This window comes from Vipera berus (genome assembly GCF_964194415.1).
Source record: "Vipera berus genome assembly, chromosome: 1".
NCBI lineage: Eukaryota > Metazoa > Chordata > Lepidosauria > Squamata > Viperidae > Vipera > Vipera berus.
This window is the reverse complement of record NC_138202.1, coordinates 283,079,169-283,105,731: the sequence shown is the minus strand read 5'-3', so window position 1 is coordinate 283,105,731 and position 26,563 is coordinate 283,079,169. Positions and strand designations below refer to the sequence as shown.

Below are 26,563 nucleotides of genomic sequence, written 5' to 3'. Positions count from 1 at the left end.
GAAGAGTAGACTGCTTATTGTTAAGGGTCCTCAGTCCAATCTGTTACTACAAACAGATCAGAAGAGAACTGCAGTCCTGAAGCAGAAAATATTTTCCAGTTAAATTATGTAATTATAAAATTAGCAGCTTTTACAGATTATGGTTTGCAGAAAGCAAAATATGCCTTCAGTTCAAACACAACTGTATGAGGTTCGCAGATGCTTTTATACAAGTGGAGAAATGAGCACAAACCATGAAATTTACTATCTTGGGAATCTCGATTTTGTTTTTGTTTTAATCAAATGCTAGCCTTTGAATTATTTAAAGAAACAAATACGTTGGGAAAGCCAACCTGGATGGCACCAACTCATTATTAGGCTGTCCTAAGATCCAGAGTTGGTTAGTTTACAGGTTGTCCTCAACTTACAGCCACAATTGAGCCCAAAATTTCTGTTGCTAAGTGAAACATTTGTTTGTTTTGCCACACTTTACAACTTTTCTTGCCATAGTTGCTAAGTGAATCACTGCAGTTGTTAAGTTAGTAACATGGTTGTTAAATGAATCTGGCTTCCCCATTGCCTTTGCTTGTCAGAAGGTTGCAAAAGGTGATCACGTGACTCCAGGACACTGCAACCGTCATAAATATGAGTCACTTTCCAAGCATCTGAATTTTGATCACGTGACAATGGGGATGCTGCAACGGTCATGTGAAAAACAATCATAAATCTTTTTCCAGTCTTGTAACTTTGAACAGTTGCTAAATGAACTGTTGAGGACTACCTCTAGTTTGCTTAAGTGTAATTTGTTGAAAAAAAATCCCAATGATTACTTCCTAAGATTCAAGCCAGGATTTCACAACAATGACAAAATGTTCATTGTGATGTCACAATGCAAACTCAGTCCTTTCTTTACACACTTGCATGCAATGTCATGACACAAGTACAAAAGATGAAATCTGCCTTGCAATGTATACTTTGTTATTTGCCTTCTTCCCCTCTGGATGCCTATGACGATTAACGGGCAATGGGAAATAATTGTTAATAAAGTAAAAATGAATTCCAAAATAATCACACAGCTCTATTCAGACATTGTTAATTATCAAGATACTTACAAGTAGATTATTCTGCAATACTTTGCTTCTTTGTTTTTCTTTCATATATCTCTCATTAATTTCATGCAAGGATTGCTCAAGTTCCAGTGTTTTAATCTGAAATGCTAGAAATAAGTTTTCACAAATGTTCAATGAACATTTGAAATAGAGCTGAAATGATTACATGCAAAATTCTACAAGTAATAAACAAAGATGAACAATATATATTTCATAAAGCATGTAAAAGATTTGGCTATACGGTATGAGTTTACACACAAATTAGAATTTTTAACTGTGTTTTCTTGAACAAGTCATTGTGATTTGGACTGAACTATAATACTAAGCTCTAGTGTGGATTCACATCAGAGTAAGTTTAAATGGAACAATCACATCACATATGTATACAATGTATGCTGGACTTTGTTCATGAACTTCCAGAAAAACTGGTTCCTATTGATGGGAATGGGATGGTAAATAAAATGGATCCTTATCTGAGGTCTCAACATTAATGTACTTGTAAAGCAGGTCAAATAGTAGAATCTTCCATTACCATCCTTATGCTCTGTGGAATTTCTTTCCATCATCATTTAATTTTGCACTAGCTCTACAACTTGATAAAGCTTGATAAAGCACCCCATGACATATCCCGAATAAAAGGGAAACTATTTGCTTCTCATTTTATTTTGCTATTCTGCTCCACAAATTCTGCATTAGATAAGGTCCTAGCATCAACAGATCTTCTATGGTACAACCTTCCCAAACCAAATGCCTTCCACAATGGTTGAAACAACAGCTTCCAGAATTCCAAGCCAACAGTTCAAAAAGTTGTTGCAACCAGTCAGCGGGTCAGTCCTCTAAATGTCTGCTTGATCAACTTTAGTCAGAATATGTCTCTTACTTTCCATAGTCTCCTTCTGTAATTGTAGCTTTTCGACAGCGAGTAGAACTTGGTGGAGAAAACTCTCACCCTGATAGTGCATATCCCTTGAAAATTGAAGGGCAGACAAACGAAGACTCTGCATGTCTTGCTTTAGTCTCTACATCACAAACATAAAGAGATGGTGTTACATTAGGTCATAAAAATTCAAGGTCTATTTATGGATCTGGTTTTTTCCCCCCTTCTTTCTCCCCTTACATATACGTACAGAGTTTATATAATGGTCTGCAGGAATAGCCCTGAGAGTAAGGAGGAGAAGGAGATGCAGCCAGCACAATGGCCAGATAAGAGAGCATCTCAGAAGGGATCTTGTTTAGTTCGCTGGAAAGTAAAGGTGAGGGGGGATACGTGCTTTCAGACATGCAAGATTCTGTTACTGCAATCTTAACAATAAAGCTAAAGTTAGTACTCATGGTTTTGGGTTCTTGTTCCAGACTATCTCAAATGACTGACAATTTGAAACATGCTGAACCTTTCCAATTCTAATTAAACTCTTTACCTGCATGGCTCTATAAAGCTGGATTACAATGGATTTTGCAGTGCCACAAAATTTCTTCGTATTATTGCCATAAGCAAAATTATGTTCTGCTGAGCTCTTCCTAATTATTCTTTGATTCTGCTTTTAAGAAAAATAAACACACGTTACTCTGAAGGTAAGTAGTCTCAGAATTAGAAATTTTCAAAAATCCAGCAATATTAAAAGCAGTAATAATAATAATCACTATAAAATTAATTGTTAAGCTTTCTGACAGTGAACTGTATCATACTGAGCTTGACTGAAGATTCAAAGCATTTTCTCTAGAATCTACAATGTCTTCTATGCCTCTATAGCAGGGGTGTCCAATCTTGGCAATTTTAAGACTTGTGGACTTCAGCTCCCAGAATTTCCAACCCCCAGAGGACTAATAATAATAATAATAATAATAATAATAATAATAATAACAATAATAATAATAATAATAATAATAATAATAATAATAATAATAATAATAATAATAATAATAATAATAATAATAATAATAATAATAATAAGTTGGAAGGGACCTTGGAGGTCATCTAGTCCAACTCCCTGCTAAGGCAGGAAACCCTATACCACTTCAGACAAATGGCTGTCCAGTCTCTTCTTAAAAACTTCCAGTGTTGGAGCATTCACCACTTCTGGAGGCAGGTTGTTCCACTGGTTAATTGTTCTAACTGTCAGGAAGTTTCTCCTTAGTTCTAGGTTGCTTCTGTCTTTGGTTAGTTTCCATCCGTTGCTTCTTGTCCTGCCTTCACGTGCTTTGGAGAATAGCTTGACTCCCTCTTCTTTGTGGCGGCCCCTGAGATATTGGAACACTGCTATCATGTCACCCCTCACCCTTCTCTTCATTAAACTACACATACCCAATTCCAGCAACCGTTCCCTACATGTTTTATCCTCCAGCCCCCTAATCATCTTGGTTGCGCTTCTCTGTACCCTTTCTAGAGTCTCGACATCTTTTTTACATCGTGGTGACCAAAACTGGATGCAGTATTCTAGGTGTGGCCTTACCAAGGCATTGTAAAGTGGCAATAGTACTTCATGTGATCTTGATTCTATTCCTCTGTTAATGCAGCCTAGCACTGTGTTGGCTTTTTTGGCAGCTGCAGCACACTGCTGGCTCATATTGAAGTGATTGTCCACTAGGACTCCGAGATCCCTCTCACAGTTACTACTATCGAGCAAGGTACCACCTATACCAAAGTCTCTTCCAACTCTATTATTAGGGATTCTGTAAATCTTAAACAGCCAAGAAATCAAAGTATCAGACTGGAATAACTGGTGATCAGTAGTGAGTGGAGCAAAACAATAGGAATCAGTCTAGGTCAGGGGTCTTCAAACTTGGCCCTTTTATGACTTTTTTTTAATCCCATTTATATCCCGCCCTTCTCCGAAGACTCAGGGCGGCTTACAATCTAAGAAGCACAAATCAATGTGCTTAGCAACAGCCTTCATTCTATGTATATGCCTGCTTATTAGGGCTTTCACACACCCCCCATGGCATTTTTACAAAGTCAGCTTATTGCTCCCAACAATCTGGGTCCTCAACTCCCAGAATTCCTCAGCAGGGGCCACGTTTGAAGACCCCTGGTCTAGGTAGAGCCAGGGAGTAATCATGAATGGAACCAATTAAATTGGAGTAACCAATGGAACCAACCAAACCCAGTTGGCTACTCATTCTTTCTTTCCAATCCAGAACATTTCATTTGCAATTCATTCACATCCTTGTATTGGTATTTTTGCTATAACCTCATTGTCGAGGAATGTACAAACACACTAGATTGGGCACATTAACCCTTTATAGCTTTGCACAGAGGAGAAAAAAACCCAGTTGACTCTTAACTTAAAGGTCAAACTTAAAAAGAAAAATGCAGATTGAATAAGGTAAAGGGTGCTATGTAGACACTACATTTAAAGCCAATTCTTTGTTGATAGCAATTATGCATGTATTGTACAATAGAAAGCTGGCAATTCCAGCTATCCAGCCTGATCCTTCTGTCCTGTAACTGAGCCTGCATCCATTAGACAAAGCTGAGTTCAGCATGCTTATGACAAGGAAAGAAGCGCAGGATTTTTGAAACAAAATCCTAAACATATAGAGAAAACAATGGAACTCACTAAGTTAGAATTCAGTACATGAGAAGATGCAGTCATTTATTATGGCTATAAACCCTAGTAATTTTTTTGCTGAGCTTTGTAATATAATTCTTTTGATGTGATCTGTGGATTGCAAACAAAGATAATGTTTTCTCTTGTCATTTTTCCCTAATCTATGAGCCCTGACTAACATCAAAATTCCTCAACTTCAATAGAATAAAACTGAGGGCAATTCATTGCAATAAGAGCTGGCAATGCTCTTGGAAGGTAAGTTTAGTTTAGTTTCGTTTATTAATATTTCTATACCGCCCTTCTCCCGAAGGACTCAGGGCGGTGTACAGGGCAAGAATAAAACATAAAGTTACAAAAATTAAAAAGTTATTAAATACATGCCCATAAAAAACAATAAATACATTAATAAAACCCCCAATAAAATGATAATAAAAACCCCAGCAATCCCACCCTCAGGCCAGGCCGGCTTGTTCGAACAGGTATGTTTTCAGATCGCGGCGAAAGGAGCGAAGATCCGGCGCCGTCCGGAGCTCAACCGGTAACTGGTTCCATAGCTCCGGAGCGCCCACAGAGAAAGATCTCCCCCTGGGGGCCACCAGTCTACATTCTCTGACCGGTGGCACCCTGAGGAGTCCCTCTCTGTGGGAACGCACAGGTGAGAAGACTGTAGCTTAAATCACTAAAAAAAAAGGAAGAAGAAAATCCTTACTCAATGAATGGCTTTTTGCCAGAATGACAAAATAAAATCTTTTTTATTCACAAGATACTACATCTCCAATTACAGATGTAAGTAACATCTCCTTCTGCTCTGCTGTATTCTACAGAATTAGCTAACCAGGGACAGCTGGAAATTGAGAAGACTTCACTTTTAATCACTTCTGAGCAGATCAGCCATGAATAAGCTTGCTATATTATCAGCATTCACAAGCATGCTTCATTTCCAGAGTCACTTGGCTGAGATGGACAGCTATATAAATCAAATAAAGTAATAATAATAAACATTTTCCAGCTATCCGTTGTTCCATAACAGCTCTGCCAGATCATATGCACATTGCATGTACACCAGACATAGAGGCAGTAGAATTCTGAACATGTTGTTTTGGAACAAATAAGAGAGGATTTCTTTGCAAACAGGATGATGAATCAGATGGACTCTTGGTCTAATTCAGACTCAGGCCATATATCTGGCTCAAATTCAGTAGCACTGAACTAAGTTTCTCCGTTTTCTTGTGGCCAAACTTTCCCCACATTTATTAAATACAAATATTTAATTAGTGGGAATAATGAAGCAGTTGTCTAGCACAAAAAACCAACTTGCTCAGTATCAATAATCTGGATTTGAGATTTTTCAAACCAGACACTGAATATTGGGGTAAGCTAACTGGTAACCAAGCTTGAGAAAATAACTTTAAATATTGGGAAGACTTTTTTTGTCTTGTTTCATTTATTTTTATCCACATCCATACCTACGCTGGTTGATTTTTTTTAAACCAAGAACTGGATCAGTCATTAAATACAATTATTAGTGCTTTAGTCAGGGAAGGAAGGCTAACAGATGTTTTCTCAATCTGCTTACGCTTAACTGCATTTTCAGAGGATTACCAAAACACACAGTAATCACCTGCACAGATAAGGATGTGCATTCAAACTGGCAGTGCAAAATGAATGTTAATCTATGTCTATTCAGTGCTTTGCTGACCAAGGTACCACCTGTTAGATCACAACACAAACAGCAATCAGTTTTGATACATTTCAGGTAAGTCCATAATCAAAATCAGGGATTTTGTAGATTTTGTTTAAAAAAATAAAAATTTATTTTTGATAAATATAGCCACTCTGTGAAGAAAAGAAACCTAAAAAAACAGATAGGCTGTTTTGGACTTTGCTCATGGTTTAAATTGGAAAGTCTAGAAAAAGATATGTGCGAAATAAGAGGTTGAAGAATTGAAAATGTTGTTACCTTTGCAAGCTTGAGATGCAGAAGGGCATTTTCTGTTTCCAGCACAATTATCCTTTCTTCTTTTGCCTGACAAAACACAGTTCAGAGGGGCCTGAACTTAAACAAGTATAATGAGTGAGGCCACAAGCCAAAATAGCTCATTATAATCTTTCTTCAGTGATTGCATTAATCAGCCTTTCATATCTTAAATCCCACCAATCACTCCATCAAAGAACCTGGGTCCCTTCTTAATAGAAATCCTAAAGCCTAGGGTGATGTGTTTACATGTATTCTGTTATTGGGTTTATCTCTCACTGGATCTTTTAAATACTTATTTAAAGATTCAAATGACTTGTCCCAGCCAGCCGCCTTTGGAGTCCTATTTGTCTTAGCCATGTTAGAGTTTGTGAACCTGAAGTTCTCAAGTGGAGGCAGTGGTGGGATTCAGCAGGTTCGCAGCACTTCGGCAGAACCAGTAGCTAATTTTTTTTGTTGCCCAGGCCCAGAATGGAGTTCCGGAAGCGGCATCCACACAGAGAACCGGTTGTTCACATATTTGAATCCCACCACTGAGTGGAGGTCTGGCCTTTGCAACTCCAGGAGACTAGTAACATCATCCACCATTCCTTTTTGAGTTCAAGGCCTTTTAAATGTGTTGGGTCTACAGTCCCCCATTAGCATTTGCCCATGCAAATTTACCAAATTTATATAACTGCCATCTCTTGACAGGTGACTCTAGGCAGTGCACAACAAAGCCAAAAACAGGTAGTTAATAAATACTAAAACAATCATTATCCTCACTATTTAAATTAAAAAAAAACTGTAAAAAAATAAAGAAATATTGCGTGAAGAGATGTTAATAATTCATAGTTCCCTGTAAGGCAATGCAACTGAAGGATACTAGTGGAGAAAATCGGGAAACTGAGATGAGATCATCAAAAGACCCCAGCTTTCCTAGGTTTAACTCCCTCCCTCAAATATCTAAAGACACCTTATGTTCCACTACCTCCTTCCAAGGCTTAGACTAGAGCAGGGGTAGGCAACCTCGGCTCTTTTAAGACTCGTGGACTTCAACTCCCAGAATTCCTGAGCCAGCCATGCTGGCTCAGGAATTCTGGGAGTTGAAGTCCACGAGTCATAAAAGAGCCGAGGTTGCCTACCCCTGGACTAGAGGATTCCCTTTGGCAGCTAACCATTGATGGAGGGATTATGGGTCATCAAGTTGGTGTGGATTTTTAGCGACTACCTAGATGGGTAGTTTTGCTGCCTGATGACACTAATCTATGCCAACACTCACTCGCAGCTTCCGTTCCAGCTGCCGAATCTGTTGCTCCGACACAAAACTAGGGCTAACCCCACTGCCGGGCTTCCTCGTTTGGAGCCTGACCATCCCGGATAGTCGAAGCCGAGGGAGCACCTTCCTCATTCCTTCTTCCGCTTTCAAGGAAAGCCGTTTGAATCATCCAATCACAAGCCAAGACTAAGCTTCACGGGGGTTGCTATAGCTACCCGCCGGGCTTCAGGCAGAGGAGCGCGCCGGCACACACGGAACTTCGAAAGAGATGGCTTGGGAAGCCTGGCGCGTGCCTTTTTGGGGGCGCTGGTGATCGGGAGGCTTTTTGCTAGGAAGAATCGGTGGGGTAGCACCAGCCTTGAATAAATCCTTCCAAAGGCCTTAGGGTGCATGTAGTCGCTTTCAAGTAGACCAGGGGTCTTCAAACGTGGCCCTTTTATGACTTGTGGACTTCAACTCCCAGAATTCCTCAGCCAGGCATGCTGGCTGAGGAATTCTGGGAGTTGAAGTCCACAAGTCATAAAAGGGCCAAGTTTGAAGACTCCTGAAGTAGACAATGAACATTTCCATATGAGGCTTGTTTTCCCCGTGCCTAAAGGAGAAATTGCTGAATACTGTGTGAGAAAACAGGCCAGAGATACGAAACAATCAGGCCTGGTGTACCCCAGTATTCCCTGGCCTTTTTTCTTTTGTTTCTCCAGCTATCGTAAACTAGGAAACAAGAGAAGGAGCCTCACTGCTGTTGCAAGAACTTGATAGTACTAAAAGGGGAAAACAAAACAAAACCCATCATTCCCACTTATCTGCAGCAGGCTGCAGGACAAGGTTCCCTAGCAGCACTTCAGTTTTTATTCGATGCCACCAACTACTCTCCAAAAGTAAACTGCAGATCTAGGTTTACACCTTTTTTTCCCCCCTGGCGGAAAACTATTATTTTTTAATCTAAGAATCAACTGTGCCCATCCATTTCCCCAGAAGTAGGGCGCTGGAGAAGAAGGTAAAATTGCTTGGGTTTGAGTTTAACCTCCCCTTCAAGCTGGCACAACAGAGCAAAATAGGAAGGTAAATGCAGTTTTAAGATCTATTTCTAAATATGCTACGGTTTTTGTCTTGATTGGAGCCATCTCATTTCTCCATCCTGGCACTTTCTCAAATTTTCATTGTGGTCCCTCAGGATTCTGAAAGCCACAAGATTGAGGCAGGTGCACAAGAAACTAAGACACATATCCATAGTGGTGGTTATCCCATCTTGCAGGCGATGCAATAGAATGAACACATTCAACAGCAGATGCTGTGTTTCTGATTTGCAGCATAAGCAGGTACTTTTTCAAACTCATACACATGGTTGATGCATTATTGATATTATTGAAATTATCTGTACAGAAGTGATCATTTATATGTCCTCCTCTAAGTTACCCAATATCCCTATATCGTCTTAAAATTCTAAGTATGCCTGCTAGCTGAAAAAGATTGAAAATGCCTACTATGAAACACAAGGTCTCCCTTCAGGGCATAATGGTTAGGGCTGTAGTTTATGGATCTGTTGTTGTCACTGGAGAAAGAGATGAAATGCATCGCTCATGCTGCAAACTTACTTAGGATTCACAATTATGGTGACAGGCTCGCAGAGACGTTTGGTTAGATCTGAATAACTCCTTGGGACATGAATATGAACGCTGTTAAATTCTACAATTTTCTACAGCAAATGGAAAATAGCCATTAAATTGCAATGAAATGTGTTAATAATCTACAGCTGTTAACTTAAATTTTATGTCATATAGTATGCTTTTTTAAATTGTGATGCTTCTGACATGAATAAACAAACTACAGGTGGGATACACGAATGTTTCTGTATTAAGGGCTGAACTTTTGAGGACAAACTTCCTATTTAACATCTAATATCATGCAGTTACTCATACACACACAGAGACACACACACTGTAAGCTCTGTATGTCTAATAATTTTCTGCTTTGGTTAATAAAAAATATTTGCTGGCATTTTTTTTGAGGGCCAGAGCTGTTCTTAAAAAGGTTTTCACATGCCTGAAGAAGCTGATTATTTCAAGCATTTTGTTACAAAAAAAGTATCATCTTCTCCGATGGCTGACTTGGGAAATACTTCTGCATAATTTCTGTAATATCACAAAGGACTTTATAGCAATAAAAATAAGTGATTTGTTGTTTCTTATAAGCAAATCACTAAAAGGTCAAGCAACTTTAAGGTTATTCTTCTAGTTGGGAAATTTAATGAAAAGGCATTTTTGGCACCTGGGGTTTATTATGACTTTAGTAAGGAGTGCAGCTTTGTATTGTCTATATAAAATAAAGTGATAACTTTGTATTTCATGGAGGCATTGGTTGTAGTAAAGAAGCAAGTAGTAATCACTATCAGAAATGTAATTCTAAAACAAACATTAAATTTGAGGCTAGAAACAATGGCTAGACAAAGTTCTTAAATTTTAAAAATAGACGTAAAATTATGAACATGACGGCAGGCATGTCAAACTGCTGGCCTGTGGGCCGGATGCGTCATGCCGAAACCGCACCTAGCTCATTGCCAGCAATGGGGAAAGAGTCGCGATGTGTCGTGCGACATCATGTGACATCGCAAGTTTGAGATGCCTGTGTTACAATATGTAGGAAAGTATGTGCTCTATCTACAATAGCACTGTTTACTAATTTAAGAAATTAAGAAACATTGATATTCATTACCTTTATTAAACTAATGTACTAAATGAAGTATATTAGAAACACAATTCCGTTTCTTTTCTGCTCCCATTTTTTTTTACATTATTTTATCTTACCATTTTCTGTCTTACCACAAGTGAGTACAGTCAGAAGCATGAGAACTGAAAAGCAGGTACATAGATTATTTTCCTGTGCTGAAGAAATGCACTGGGCATGAATGCCTGAGCATTCAGTTTGATACAGCAGTAAGTTATGCATCCGATATTAATTACTGTAAGGAGAGCTATCCTGCTAAAGCATTCAGACACACATTCTGGAAAGAGAAGCAGCTTTTTTCCACCTTCCCAGAAATTAAGCATGATTTAAAATATGCAGGCATATGTTATATTGCTGATTTTTAAATATAAGTATTAGTTTATTGATTTTTAATTTTAATTTATTGCCAATAGCTATTAAATGCTATAAAATAGCCATATTTCTTTTTAATTTATTTAATTTATTTTATGTTAATTCCATTTATATCCCGCCCTTCTCCGAAGACTCAGGGCGGCTTACAAGCTTAGCAGTAGCCTTCATTCTATGTATATGCCTGCTTATTAGGGCTTTCACACACACCCCATGCGGCATTATTACAAAGTCAGCTTAATTGCCCCCAACAATCTGGGTCCTCATTTTACCTACCTCGGAAGGATGGAAGGCTGAGTCAACCTTATCCCGCCCTTCTCTGAAGACTCAGGGTGGCTTACAATCTAAGAAGCACAAATCAATGTGCTTAGCAATAGCCTTCATTCTATGTATATGCCTGCTTATTAGGGCTTTCGGGGCCCCCCAAGTGGCATTTTTACAAAGTCAGCTTATTGCCCCAACAATCTGGGTCCTCATTTTACCTACCTCGGAAGGATGGAAGGCTGAGTCAACCTTGAGACTGGTGGACTCGAACCTGCACTAATTGCAGGCAGCTGGTGTTACTTGAGGTATTAGCCCACTGCTCCACCAGTTGAACAACTGAAACATCTTTAGTTGTTCAAGTTCAAGTATTATATAGAATACTACATGTGAAGTATGTACTTTGGATTGCCTTACAGATCTTTAAATCAATTGTTAGTTGTTATTTAACTTTAACAAGGCTTTATTGTGATTTACTTTTTTATATTTGGCCATATTTTGTGTTTAGATGGAAGATGTACATAAGGAAACTCCAAAGATCTAATAAAGACTGTGTGCATTGGAAATCAAATATTTCACAAAATCTTTAGCTACAAAAATAGATCAATGTCATTTTAATTATCCATAGAATAATAGCTTGAATTTTCCCATATAATATCTAGCAAGTGTTAATATTGCAACAGAAAATATGTCTGAATAATATGAACAAATACTCCTGATCAGACATTATACAGTGCAAAGTTAAATACAATACAAAGTTTATTAAAAATAGGTTGCAAGTGAAATACAGTAGAAATGGGAAACCACAGCAGTTCTTATGTTGTTTTCTCCATAATGCACCAATAGTTATGAAAAGCATTTTTATTCATATTCACATGGCTTGAATGCCCAATAAGCAGGGGTGGCTAATTATGGCCCTTTTATGATCTGTGAACTTCAACTCCCAGAATTCCTGAGCTAGCATGGCTGGTTCAGGAATCTAGTTGAAATCCACAGGTTGTAAAGTTGCCATAGTTGCCCACCCCTGCCCAATAGTGTTCACATCCACTCCACAGTAAGTAATATTTCTTTCCTTAAATTCTAGCAGCAACAGTATTCCAGCCACAGAATATCTAGTGTTCTCAAGATAAATTGGTGGGGGACACCTCCTTTTTCCCCTGAATAACAGACATAACAAGCATGCAATCCTTCATTAACACTTTCAACCAATTTAATTTCCTACTTCATATTTAACAGGTGAAAATTAAAAGAACACTTTCAAATAAGAAACCTGAACTATGTAAAAAAAATATTTACACTCCAATTTTATCATTAACTTGCATTTATTTTTTTTATCATACAACTCTTATTAAAAGTGATTTCTAAGGCAGTAAAGTCTACCCTCCGCATTTGGAAATGTGCATAATTCCCTAAATATATATTTAAAAGAGAACATATTATACAGAAAAATCATCTAAAACCCAATTAAGGACTTTATCAAATAGAAAATTTGCTTAGAATCACAATATAATATACTGTTTTAAAGATCACACAATGCGAAAACAAACTAAGATGAGGTCTTTATTCTTAACATCAGCTATATACATATAGCTGAAACAGATTTCAACCATCTAAAAATTAAATAATCCTGCAACGTAGTGTGTAAAATAGCTTGAACTGCCAACATCTTCTACAATATAAAGAAAAAGAACAATAGCAAACTAGAGGTACCTTGACCAGCACTTTTCTACACGAATGTCTGATGACATGCCATCAGAATATTGCCAGGTTCCCTCAAAGGAAATTCTCAGTGAAAGGCATTTTCTTTTCCTTTTGCAGCCACAAGTAACCGTATTTTCCCTGCGAGTAGTGCTTAATTGCCTGCTACTGATAATTGACATCTTTAGTCCGTTTGTGAATATATAACTTTGGTTTTATCTTGGCTACAAAGGAGTTACCAGATGAAGTTTATTCCATATTGCTAAAGTGTGAAATTTCAAAACAGCTTTAAAACGAGACATACACACGCACACGCGCACACACCATCATACCCAGTGTCCAATATGACTTATTTTTTAAATTCTTATCAATGTTTCAAAACTCAAGTTTTAGAAGTGATTAATACTTCAGTGTAAGAAGAGATAAGACAGTGGGAAAAATAGGATGCATATCTTGTTACATTGCTGGGCTGCCATCAAAACAAGTCAAGTATTTAATGTCCAAAATCCAGATGTACATATATTACTCCGTGTGGCTTAGTATGGACATGATAATGGAGCCCTTTTACTTCTAATAATCAAGTGTGTTTATAGCAAGGGTTTATCTATAGAAATTGGACTCCTAATACTAGTGTTCACTGTTATGCTAGTAATCTGAAAGACTAGCTCCCAAGATCTCTTAAAAGTTTACATTACCTTACACTTGTATCAAACCTACAGTGCAACAACCAGTGGTACTTAGGCAGTTCAAGCTACAGCCACTCTTTCTGCTTAACAGATGTTTACATGTTTTCTAAAGACTAGGAAGCAACAATTCCAGACAGTTCCAAAAGCAGCTAAAGGACAATGATGTGGAAAAGGACATGACACTTGATTTATTTAATTAAAATATATTTTACAGTGCCTCAATTGTATAAACCACAAGCACTTGGCAAATAATTGATTTTCTTGCTATTGCAACATACAGTCTAGAAAGAAATAGTCCAGACAGAAAAAACTCATTTGGTATGAGATTCTTCTTCTCCTTGAACTGCCCCAACTCTAGTTCCATAGAGATTTTCCGATTAATGGACAAGTTGATAGTTATCCTACTTTGTATTTAATTCATTTTCCAATTCGGTTAATTTCCTAGAAGCTTTTACTTTGTTAGACACATCTTGACCCTGGGAAAAAAGTCTTTGTCGTTCCCGGAAAGTCAAGTTCTCTGGTGCACCAGGTAAATCTGTATCTTGACTGCAACAAATATAAAAAATATTCAATGTTATAAAAATACATTATATTTTAAGTGCAGCTACTCCTTTTCTAAGCTTGGTCTATACAACATTCACATCCTTTTTTTAAAAATCAGCTAGATTAATTACTAAATAAACAGTAGTATTAGACAACCATTTTTCATCACTAAATTGTTCATGCGATTAGACATTTGTTAAACATTGGTGTAGCTATTAGGAAATCTAAAATATTTTATATAGGGTGGATTCACATTTGAGATGATTCCAATGCCCTGTTTCTAGATTTCTACATATAAACTACATCATGTTAAGATTACAAATACCCTGTTCCCCAAAAATAAGACCTGGTCGTATATATATTTTTTGCCTTCAAAAGAGGCACCAGGGAATGTCTTGCCCACTTACCTTAGGACTGCCGCAGCTAGACCTCCCATGCTCCGACACCTGCCTCGCCTCACCGGCCTACTTCTGCGGCTGCTCACCGCCTTTGCGTGAGTCTCCCTCAGCTTGTTTTGTTGGCAGAGGCCTTCAGCAAAGGCCTCTGCAGCTGAGAAATGAGCTCTGGATTGATCCATGCGGCGCCTCCCCTGGCCTCTGTTTCGCTCTCAGAGGTCTTTCTGAAGCCTTTTCGTCAAGGCGGTGAAATGGAGGCCGGAGGGGGAGGGTGCAGTGCATGTCAATCTGGAGCTTGTTTCTTGGCTGCAGAGGCTTTTCCTGAAGGCCTCTGACAGTGAAACAGAGGCCGGGGACTATGTGCGCTAACAGCCACAGAAGTGGGCCATAGAGGCAGGTGTCGGGGCATGGGAGGCTTGGCTGTAACTGTCCTCAGGTAAGTGGGTACGGGGCACGTGGGGCAGATCCATCCCCCCATTCCCGCCCTAGCTTGGTTTTTTACCCATGCACCTTGCCCCATCTCATGCAACCAGGTGCAATGGAGGGGGCAGGATCTTAAGTAGGGCTTATTTTGGGGGTAGGGCTTATATTGGGGGCACATGTAAAAATCAAGTTAGGGCTTATTTTCGGGGTAGGGTTTATTTTTGGGGAAACACAGTATTGACTTTAATATGATACTTAGCTTCTTGTTTTGTGTGCACTTATATGCAAGCACAGTACAAGACCTATTTTTCCTCTCACAACTTCTCTTTTATGACTTAAGCTGGACTGAGAGAGAATGACTGACCAAAGTTACCCAGAAAACTTCTAAAGTTAAAGATGAATTAAAAGTTGCTGTCCTGCTTCCAGTCCAACACTTTACCCAATACACCATACAGACACTTATAAGTGCTATCATTACTATAAAATCTTTCAATCTTTTCTAAATGTTCTTATTGGGTGCACTGCTATGTTTAAAAATATTTTAGATCTTTAAAAACCTTAAATTTAATTTAATTACCTAAATATCAACCAGGAGTATATGTAATAACTTACACCAGTAAATCAGCATTTAAAAGCAAATTTATTTCCATTTTACCTTTTCAATTTCTTCTCTCTTAGGTCTGAATAAGGTTCCTGTGAACCTGCAAGTGCTCCAGTAGATCCAGTGTAGTTTGAGCCTTTGTAAAAATAAAATAACAATAACAATAACTATTTTTTCCCCTCAAAAGGTGCAGTGCTTTAAATGGATCTTACTTTATACTTTCAGGTCTAATCTCCTAACACTACCAGCTTCCTTATAAGAAATGAAAAAAATGTTATTAAAAACTGAATATAATGGCAAATATTTCTATCATAAGACAACTTTTCATCATGGACAATATAAATGAAATCAAATATATATGAAATAAATTTCCAAACTTGCCAAATCTTGCATATAGATTGCCAAAATTCTAGTGGTTTAAGTGAAGTTTGGATGAAGAATTGTAAAATAAGCTTTAGCCTTCCTGTTTATAAGAAGACTAAATGAAAACATATCCAGTAACATCAGGAACTATTGCCTATATATCTACCAAAGACTACATTATAAGATATCTCAAATATACAGAATTTGAGAATATAGCCTTATGACAACTTTCCAATATATTGTTTTAACTGCAGATGTCCACAATGAATCAGTAACTTTGCAATGCCTATTTAAGAAATGCTATTTTTAAAATTTCTATTTTGTATACATTTTGCAGCACTGCACCTTTACTTTGCTTTCATATGAACAAACAGCAAAAATAGCAAAACTCTTACACTACTGATGAATCTTCACTAAAGGCCACAAGATTAAACACATCATTTGTATCTGAAAGATCAACTCATCCCCCACATTTCATAGATTCTCACTTCTGCTATTTGTACTGGTTAAATATAACCATTTCCACAAAACATTTGAATTTTCAAGTAGTTTTTTTAGTTTTTAAATACTGCATGTGTTTTTCTTGTAAGCCTTGTTCAACACAAAAGCATATATATATATATATATATATATATATATATATATATATATATATATATATATATATATATATATATATATATATATATATATATATATATATATATATATTCTCCTTCTATTAGTAGTTCTTATTCAGTTATCGAACTTAAAATATTTCATAGATTTCAGCAGTATAAAGCTGTACTTAATATCAGACTGGTGCCCAACAATTACTTAAAGAGAACTCAATGCATGGGTACTTCTAAGAAATCCCAACTGAATTTAGTGAGATTATGAATTTAGTGAATTAAGTATGAAACTGAATTTAGTCAGGTAAACTTCTAAGGAAACTACTCAGAATATTAATACTATGTTGGTTAGAAATTAATCTTGCTTCATGCCCAATTTTAAGCTTGTCTTTAAATATAGAAGCTTATCCACATTAGTATTAGTTGTAGTTGCTCACATTTTATTCCCAGATTGAGGAGTACCAGTCTTCTAAAGTAATCCCAACAATCTAATGGAAGGAGCTGGGAAAGTTTAATTTTGCAGAAGCACAATTTGCCATACATTCATTTAAGGACAGCAATATGAGTTTAAATGAGATGAAGAGAGAAGCTGCGTAGTGATTTTGCATTATGTGCAAAGAGCTTTTTACTTTAGGCAGACATCCTTCACAGAAGATTGAAAGTTCAAAAGGAATATATGACTTGTTTTATACACTTAAAAATATTTAAATAGTTGTAGGGATGCATAATATTGAGGTAAGATGAAACAAAAATTTATATGGCATTTTTGAGTAACAACCCTTAGCTTGTTTATATATATGAACAATTATTAGGTACAGAAGGACAGACTTGGGTGATAATCTAGTAAAGTCCTCTGCCCAGTGCAAGATAGGTCAGATAACCATTTAGTTTCTAGTTGAAGACGTCTGGCAAAGGTCTTCAGATAATAGCCTGTTCCACTAGCTAACAGCTTGTACAAATATGCCTTGCATTTTTTCCTACTGAAATGGGAATTTTTAAATTTCTGTTACAATTCCACCTATTCATTTCATCAAAATGCTCAATCTTTTTTAGACTTTTTAAAATGTTCTCACTTATATCTAAAGTACTTCTCATCGCTTTGTGTAATCATCAAATTTTCTTAAAGACTCCCCTCAGCAACCTCATCCAAGTCACTATTGAAAATATTGACCGAAATGGGGCCCAGGATAGAGTCTGCCATGCAAATACTTCCAAGCAGAAGTGGAGCAATTAATAAGCACTTCTGGGTGCAGTCATTCAGTTGTGGGTTTATTTAACAGTGATATTATCATATTACACTGTTTTATAAACATTATCTATTTTTATAGCATTTCCAAAATATGAAATAAGGATTGGCAAAATTTATCTATTGCCAAGATTCCCTTGTGGTTGGTTGCCTGGGGAAGCATTGCATTTAGGAAGTGAATGTTAATTCTGAAGTTTCTCATTTTTAACTATAATAACAGCAGCATTATTTTGCTTTGTTTTATTATAGAAAGAGCAATAGTCCACTAGATTTCCATGATTCCTTTACTATCTTTTTTTGCTTAAGTATTTGCTTCTATACAGGAAAATATAGTAAGCAGCTGCAGCTGCAAAATATCTTGCAAGCTTCCCAAAACTCACTAATGCTCCACCTTCTTCCAATAATCTGACTTTTGCTTGTCTCTTGTCAAAGCATAAACCAGTTACGACCTAAAGCTTTGTAATTCTTTGAAATCAGAATTCTAGTGAATCTACTCGTGGCCAATATTATTGAGTAACATATTTTACAATGAAAGGGAAAGAGGAAAGTAAGGGATGTAAATAGAATAAAGCAAAACAACATGAATAATGGAGAGTACTGAGCAATGTATAGTAGAAACCTCATAAAAATGTGCCTATCTACTTTGTTTGTTTTTTCTAAAACAGACACCCAAGTAATGTTTCACTTCAAATGTAATTGTTGATTTATATACTTTCAAAGCCTTTTGCACACTGTTTACATGGCAAGTAATAAGCAGAAAGCCCACTGCTTCCCACAGTGAATAAGTATCCTTATCGCAAGAAACATGTACCTCAGAAATGTGAAAGCACCATGGACCAATGAATAATAATAAAAATAAGTGGTGAATGAAAGAGGTGTAGATCAAAAGCCAAACCCAACAGTACTTTTAGTGGAATTTTGAAAATCATTTGCTTTCATTGTATGAAAGTAAGAATTATAGAATTTGATAAAGAAATGGAAAGGACAGATTTAAAGTAAAATTTATAGCAACAAATCAGATTGAGAGTTGGATCACCATGCCCAGGAGAGTGATTTTGTTCAGAAGAGTACTTTAGTGGGAAATTTGTAGAGAGTTTCAGAGAGATTGTAAATTAAAATATTCCGTCTACCTTTTGTGTTGCTGGGATTGATGAAACTTGGCTTTTGTGGTGGGGGAGGGGGTTGGCTCATTTTGTTAGCAGTACTGTTGGCATTGACAGCGGAGGGCTGGCATGAGTTGGACAGACAGAGGCCATCTGAGGCTGGGCGTGGCTGGCGGGAGGGCTGCTGTGGCTTAGGGGGAACAGGAGGAAGGTCACCGCAAGACTTTCTTGTACTGGTGTACTTATCCTGACCTGTTGCTAGACAGGAGTCCTCCTCCTCCTCATCACTGTATGCAACAAACTTGGCAGTATAAATCGTGTCAGGAGAGAGGACCTGAGTTTTGAGGTAAGAAGTGTTTCGTTGAGGTGGGGGAGGAGGAGCATTAGATGAAAGGGGTGGGGAGGGGAATTCATATTCCCGTGGAAGCGGAGGTCTGTACAGACCAGGCTCATCGGGTTCCAGCAATCGCCGTTCTGCTTCATCATGCTGGCGGCGCCTCTCTGCTTCCAAGCGATTATAATATTCTTCTTCCTGTCGCCTCTGTTGAGCCAAAGGGAACAAAAAGATATCAGCAAATGTCAAATACCAAGCGCATGCACGGAAATTTTCACTAAAAAAAATTGGATAGCTTTTTCTTTTTATCAAGGAAGAAAATCGCATTGCCTGCTCTAAAACCCTGGCTTACTTCTGAACTTTGGGTGAAATCCACTCTCTCCAACTGCCTCTTAAGAGGAAGGAGAATCTACGAGGCAGATATTGAGAGCAGGAGTGGGACAGAATAGAAGAAATCAAGCGGAATCCTTCCTGCTTTTGATGTCAGCAGAACCATTTTTAGAAGAGAATATTTCTGGCTCAGGTTGAATTGAGGGTTCAGGGTTGAAAGAGAACATCAAGAAAACGACAGAATCACCTTTGGATTCTATTCGGTGATAGGATACATATTTACACTGAGAAAAGTAAACTTGCAATAAATTATTAAAATGTCAGGGAATATCAAGAAAGAAGAGAATGAAAAGAAAGAACGAAATGTGACAGTCTACCTTGCAACCAAAAAATGCTGCCATTAAAACAAGGGATATTCAATACCAACAACTTCATAAACCTTCTTGTACTGAGTGCCAGGATGCTTTAAACTCTCAATTACAGTTTGATGTCTGAAATTACATGAATGTACATCCATCTCCCTGCTTGGCATTATAAATACAAAGCAGAAAGGATTGCACTGAGGAAGAATGTAGTCAGCCTTAGGTCAGCTTTACATGTAACTTTACCAAACATGCAGAGCAGAGATAATGAGAGTCTTTTTGTTGATGATGATGTTTTGCTTTCTTTAAACGGAATATAGGAATTTATGCACAAAGACAGACACCGCTGAAGGAGCATTCCTAAATCATGGCTTGATTTATATCCAATTTCTTTTCCTTAAAAGAGGGTTAGGCATTTTTAAGCCATAAAGCATATTTAAGATAGTGACCACTCTAAAAAATGGAAGCTATGGTGCCCATGACTAGACATTGGATGTCTATTTACCAGAATGATGAAGTTGTTCTCCATCACTATTTCTAAGAAAAAAAAATTCCCAGCCCTGCTTACCTTTGCCTTTCTTGGTAGCCAGTGGTCTACTTCCATACAAAACACTGGGATTCTAGCACCTCCATTTTTATTTTCAATGTCACTTCCTCACTTCTCTTTAAATTAATAGAATACTAGCAGAATGTCTGGAGGATAGTGAAGTTCAGTATGTTGCCTAACCATAGTTTCATTCATTAATATTAAGCTTTCAATTTTTTCAAATATTTATCATTGGCAAAAAATGGATGAGATTTCAATCATTAGAATGGTATCACATAGTATCAAATATGAGTGACATGAAAAATTAACAATGGTGGTGGTGGGAAGATGAAGGAGTACTGGTGACCTGTTTCCTAAACTATAATTAATATTATAAGCTAATATTTTTCTTGGGAATCCTTCATGTTTAAACTTTTTCCTACCAACAAAAATGTGTCATTATCATACCACTGTCTATCCATTCCCTTCTGTTTGTATAATGAATCCCACTTATTTAAACACACTTAGTGCCATTGTCCAGTAGTTGATTGTGGTTTCTTCTGAATTAAGTTCTTTACTGTTCTAAATCTGACAGCTTTTCTTTCTACCTTTTATAAAAATAGGATTTCATAACTTGTAACTTTATTCTTATTGCTTTAAAAGTAATTGTAACCCTTTAGACTTACTTCCTGGAATTGATTTCATTTTGATTTTCTTTCATTATGCTTAATATCTGAGGTCCTTAAATTTTTTCTGGTACTCTTCCAGCTTCATATAATCTTATTTGGATTTTATTTACTAGTTTATATACCACCTGCTTCCCAAAGGCTCTTGAAGAATAATAAAAAAAAATTTTGTGTGCTTTTTCTTAAATTGGAAATCTACAAACAGGGTCAGCTTGGCTTTTTATTTCGAACAGCGTACAGAATTCAACACAGTACATGTTAAGAGCCACAAAAGCCGCCGCTTACAATTCTGTCCCAAGCTTTGTTGAAGACTTAATAACCTTGTAATATTACAGCTAACACCAGCGGGCCAAACCAATTGAAGTGAAGTATACCAAGTTACAGAAGACTTAAGTAAAACCTTTTGCACAGCCTCTCGCTTTGTCCGCTCCTCCTCTTGGAGACGACGCTCTTCTTCTTGCCTGGCCCTGTCTTCCGCTTCCCGTTTGCGCATTTCCTCCAGCTGCTGCTGCCGTCTGCGCTCCTCATCCTGCAACTAAGGAAGATTTATATCTTGTGTTTTACCTCAGATCCTCTTGAAGACAGAAATAATATTTCATGAAGAAAAAATCCCCATTGCTGTTGAAAAGGAACTTTTTTTTTAAAAAAAATAATTATTATTTTCTCTTTGGAAAAATTTTTTTTTTGCATTTGGGAAAAAAAAATTATAAAGGAAATTCAAAAAGGAGATGTATTTTGTCAGGAGTGCCCAACCTGTGGCACAGGGGCTGCACGTGGACCTGAACAGCTAGTAATGTGGCCCAATAAGATTGTAAATTTTAACCTTATGTGATTTATATACATTAACTATATTATATATTTTATATGCAGCCAAGACAGTTCCCAGGCAAGCCAAAAGGTTGGACACCCATGCTATAGATTTTGTAGGTATTTCTGTTCTGGGACATTGCTTTTATAGTTCAAACTATATGGTTTACAATTGTTCTCCTGGGAAAATGTGCAAATTATAGTCGATGCTAAGCTTCTATTCTTTCTTGACAGGAAACTCAATATATCAGCTATTTAAGCTGCCTTGTTTTTTTTCCATATATTAATATTTTTACTGCAAAGGAGCATTTGGAATCTCTATAAAGTAGGAAAAGTAATGAAAATCCATGCTTCAAAGTGCAAATATTTAATCACATTAAATAAGGATCTATAGCTGTTCAAATAATCTTAGATTATCAAACATCTTTTGGAAATTAAACAGTTTCAGAAAAATGTTCCTCAAAAAATGACTTATCAAAAAATGACTTATCATCTCCTTTAAACACCTGTTAGAAGAAGTGTTACAAAAGAATAAAGGAGAACTACTGGACTCTGTCCCACACTTTTTAAAACAGCTTAAGTTATACTGTAATTCCAAGCATTGCACCAAGTGGTGTTATTTTAAAGGGGGAAAAAACTAAATTGCTATTTTTTATAAAAGGGAAGGAGGTAAAATCTTTAAATATTCCATTTGATAGGTTTCTTGTGTCATGATCCAACTGCACTTTTAAATATATTTAATTCAGTAAGGATGAACTAGATGCTGAGAACTCTTTACGTCATTGAATTGTAATGTTTATGGTTTGCAGTTTAATACTCAAAATTATTAGTTTTAAGGAAGGGAAACTGAATATTGCACTGAGTGATTTAACCAGATCTGATTCCTTTAACACCTTTGTCATAATAGATTCATAAAACTGATCAGTACAATACATCTTGTTTTCAGTTAATAAAATAATAGATACAACATGAAATTACTATAAAACTATTCATATATATTTTGATGCTTTTAGTGTAACGTACAGTTCTACTGTTCCATCAATATAGTTAACAGCAATGACTGAAATATTTTTTTGTAAAAATATTTTAAATCCTCTAAGGTCAAAGGTTTGACCCTAAAGTTGTATGCCAAAACCCCAATCATTAAAACTGTAAATGCCAAATTATCAAAAGCTTGGACAAGACAAATAATATATTGGAATGCTAAAATACATTAAAATATATGATTTAGGGAAGACTTTTTTTTAAAAAAAAGCATGGGGAAATGAACAATGGAAACTCACCTGTACAAAATGTTTTCAAACTAATGATAAATTGTTAAAATGTGGTTCATTTAACTGTGGTAGTTCACAGCGATATACAATTAAAATATGCAAGCAGAATACAACTTTAAAAGAAAAGTAGGAGAAAAAAAAATTAGGAGCATTCCTCAAGCATTAGGCAGATGTCTCTTGCTTACCGCTAATTTAATGTACTATTCCTTGCCCTGAAGCACTTTAAAGATAAACAAATATCCAATGCATATTGGATTATCATTAATTAAAAATAAAAAGAAAAAAGTATTAAGGAAAAGCATCGAAGAGAAAGAAATAAGAACATACCAAATCTAGAACAGAGATTGCTGGCAAAGCAGTCTGCTGCAGGTAATAAGAGAAGGAAAAAGAAAGATGCACAGTGAAAATAAGGGTAAATTTAGATTGCACTATGCCAAAAGCATTTTCTTTGATTCGTTACAACTGAATAAAAATAAAAGCCAATGTGACAGTCTAATATGTTAGCAAATCTCTTAAGATAAATCAGGAAAAGTTTTTTTTAAAAAAATATTTTCTGTAAACTCTGTTAATTCATCTATTTGTGCTTAAAGATTTACACAATATCAGGAGAACAGAGTATTGTGGAAAAATGGCCAAGTGGCTATATTATTTTAAATTTACCATTAATAAGAAGCAAATCTAATGGGAGTTCTAAAACTGTGCAAAACAAATACAAGATATATTTTGCAACTATTTAGAAAGATTTTAACAAAGCACGTGGTGCAAGTTTGAAAACAGGTCAAACTGCTCAATAATGATGAAAATGTTTTAAAAATTATACAGTATGTAGATTTTTATCCATGCAGTTAAAAAGTTGAATGACAACAAGTAGAACTAGCAACAACACCATGGATAGTTGTTACTTTCATTTTATCTACCTAATTTTCAGTATAAAAAACTTAATCAAACAAAAAATAAATAAAAACAAAGCTATGCATTTAGCAAGAAAATGCGTTAAAAGCAGCAATGGAAAGTAAAGCTTTTAAAAACAGGAAAAGAAGCATAACGTAGAAAGCAATTGCTGTAAAAAAAAACTCACTTGAAATCAAGTTGCTGCTATAATTTGATCATCCATCAGTGTTATTTATACAGCCCCCTAGTACAGAGTCTATATGTTTTTTTTTAAAAAAAGTATGGGATTGTTTTTGAAGCTGTATTCTTAGAAGTAGATTTATTAAAGAGCTATTTTTCCTGGTAAAGACAAAATCATTACTCTTTGGAATGAAAATTCCAAATCCTGTTATGCTATGGACTATTAAAAGTTGAAACATAAAATTTAAAACAGCTTTCAATGGACAAGATTAAAAAAGCTACACTAATGTTCTGGAATATTACATATGCAGCATACAAATTAAACTTATAAAATATTAATAGGGATTTTTTTTAAAAAAAAGGAACTTGAAAGGTTACCTCCCCCTGACAATTTCTAGGTAATAGCTTGCAACACACCACTTAACTGACAAATCAGAATAGTCAACTTGATTATATGCAATGAAAGACAGGGACATTATGAGAGTCCAGTCCTCATTTATCCTGTAGTTATAACTAATTTTTATTTATGGTAGCAGTATGCAGGAATTTTAGCCCATGAAATACATTTTTTAAATGGGTTCTCTCATTTTTACCCTTGCTCTTCTCTCAGCTTCTAGTCGTTGCATAATCAGCATAGTATCAATGTCATCATCTTCTTCCTCATCTTCATCCTCATCTTTTTGCTTTGACTCTTGAAGTCGTTTCTGGAACTGCCACTCCAGCATGAGCTTGCGCAGGCGGTCATTTTCTTCACCGGTTCGATCTGGCTTATTTTGAAGGTCTTGAATCTCTTTGCTTAGCATATCCACAATATGCATCTGCTGCTGTTTCTCCAGTTTCTCCTTAGCATCTCTTTTCCAGGGATCAGGTGACAGACTATCACTAGAGGACAGCTCTTCTTTACTTATGGTGATGTACTGGAGATCTCTTCGTTCAATGGTTCGGGGCTGTTGTTGGGGCTGCAATTCTCTGATGACAGTCTCATGAGACCTCTGCAGGGTGGAAGGTTTCTCTGCTTTCCCCTGCTGAAGAGGAGGAGGAAGCAACGACTGAGCCGGCATTAGTGGCTGTGCACGTATTTGCCCCAGTTTTCTTTCCTGCTCTCGACGTTTTCTATCTCGTTCTTCCTCCAAGCGCGCTTTTTCCTTTTCATACCATCTCTGGTGCTCTTCTCTCTTTTTGCGCTCTGCAGCAGCAGCAGCAGCCTGAGAGGACTGTGACCCCAACTGATTTGCAGGTGGAGGCGGTGGTGGGAGAGGTAAATCCATTTGCAGTCCATCAAAGTCAGCGGCATAGTGCATGGGTGGGGGAGGGGGAGGGGGAGGAAGGTCTGTCCTTGTGGACTGAGAAACTGCCAGCAACATTGGTTGAGTAACTATAGGTGTTTTCCAGCGGCCAGGTCCAGTTTTGGTTAAAGAAGATCCAGAGGGGATAGATTTAGAGGAATTGTTTAGATGCTCCTGGCTTGATGTGCTAGAATCCACAGAAGAATTCATCCACGGATCGCTATCTGATTTTCTATCCATATATTCCATATCTTTTTGCATGGCAACTTCTAATTGATTCCGGTCTGCCTGATAAATGTTATTATCCCGTAGTTCCTCTTGAGAACGTGTTACACGCTTAAAAAAATAAAGAATATAACATTAGTTTCCACATATTAATATGCCATACTGCAAGAACTAAATGGCAGTTTATTACCTTTGCATAATGATGATGAAATGCTTACTCACTTGTTCTTAAAAATCAGCTTTTAACAAGTGGTATACATTATAAGTTTGAAACCCTACATTCAGCTTTTCATTCCAATCAAGTTAAACAAACCCTAAAGCAACCTGAGACAAGATTTTGACACTATCTTGGCACATGTTCAACATCAGCAGAATCCATGCTTTATACTTTTCTTCAGAATAATGCCAAACTAGTATCACTTTTACAACTTGTGCTCCCAGAAATATTTAGGTCTAAGAGCTTATACAAATAACTAACATCATTCCTCCCACTGCTTTGGCAACGTTTAGTATAATTACACACACACAAAGATACATATACCAATATTGCAAAGAAAAAGGAACTATTTGTTCATCCCACCTTATTATTCATCTCCTATTCATTTTTTTACTTCTGCAATACTGAAATTTAAACTAACTATAAATTCCTTATTAAATGCTCAATTGTCAAAAGATACTGTGCTGCTGTGAATATCTGCAGTATTAAATATAAAATACAACAGCTGTACAGAAATGTAATAATAACATACCAAATACCTGAAAATTTCTAA

General features: G+C 36.6%; 2 protein-coding genes across 9 annotated transcripts in view; both read right to left on the bottom strand.

Annotated features, from left to right (window-relative positions):
• Positions 1 to 6,654, bottom strand: part of KIF25 (kinesin family member 25) — a 41,393-nt gene extending 34,739 nt beyond the window's left edge. The window contains exons 1-4 of the mRNA XM_081334362.1: positions 6,597 to 6,654; positions 2,507 to 2,626; positions 1,969 to 2,107; positions 1,092 to 1,195 (exon numbers count right to left, since the gene is read on the bottom strand). Coding sequence (XP_081190488.1) covers positions 1,092 to 1,195; positions 1,969 to 2,107; positions 2,507 to 2,512 — 249 coding nt within the window. The 5' untranslated portion in view covers positions 2,513 to 2,626; positions 6,597 to 6,654. The remainder of the gene's footprint in view (positions 1 to 1,091; positions 1,196 to 1,968; positions 2,108 to 2,506; positions 2,627 to 6,596) is intronic.
• A 5,168-nt stretch (positions 6,655 to 11,822) lies between these two features.
• Positions 11,823 to 26,563, bottom strand: part of AFDN (afadin, adherens junction formation factor) — a 105,825-nt gene continuing 91,084 nt past the window's right edge. For 6 of the 8 annotated variants that reach the window (XM_081328857.1, XM_081328861.1, XM_081328859.1 and 3 more), the window contains 5 exons: positions 24,876 to 25,904; positions 21,531 to 21,665; positions 18,920 to 19,433; positions 15,624 to 15,705; positions 11,823 to 14,153 (listed from right to left, as the gene is read on the bottom strand). In XM_081328857.1, the coding sequence (XP_081184983.1) occupies positions 14,009 to 14,153; positions 15,624 to 15,705; positions 18,920 to 19,433; positions 21,531 to 21,665; positions 24,876 to 25,904 (1,905 nt within the window). In that variant the 3' untranslated portion in view covers positions 11,823 to 14,008. The remainder of the gene's footprint in view (positions 14,154 to 15,623; positions 15,706 to 18,919; positions 19,434 to 21,530; positions 21,666 to 24,875; positions 25,905 to 26,563) is intronic. The other 2 variants (XM_081328863.1, XM_081328864.1) reach the window with 2 other exon arrangements.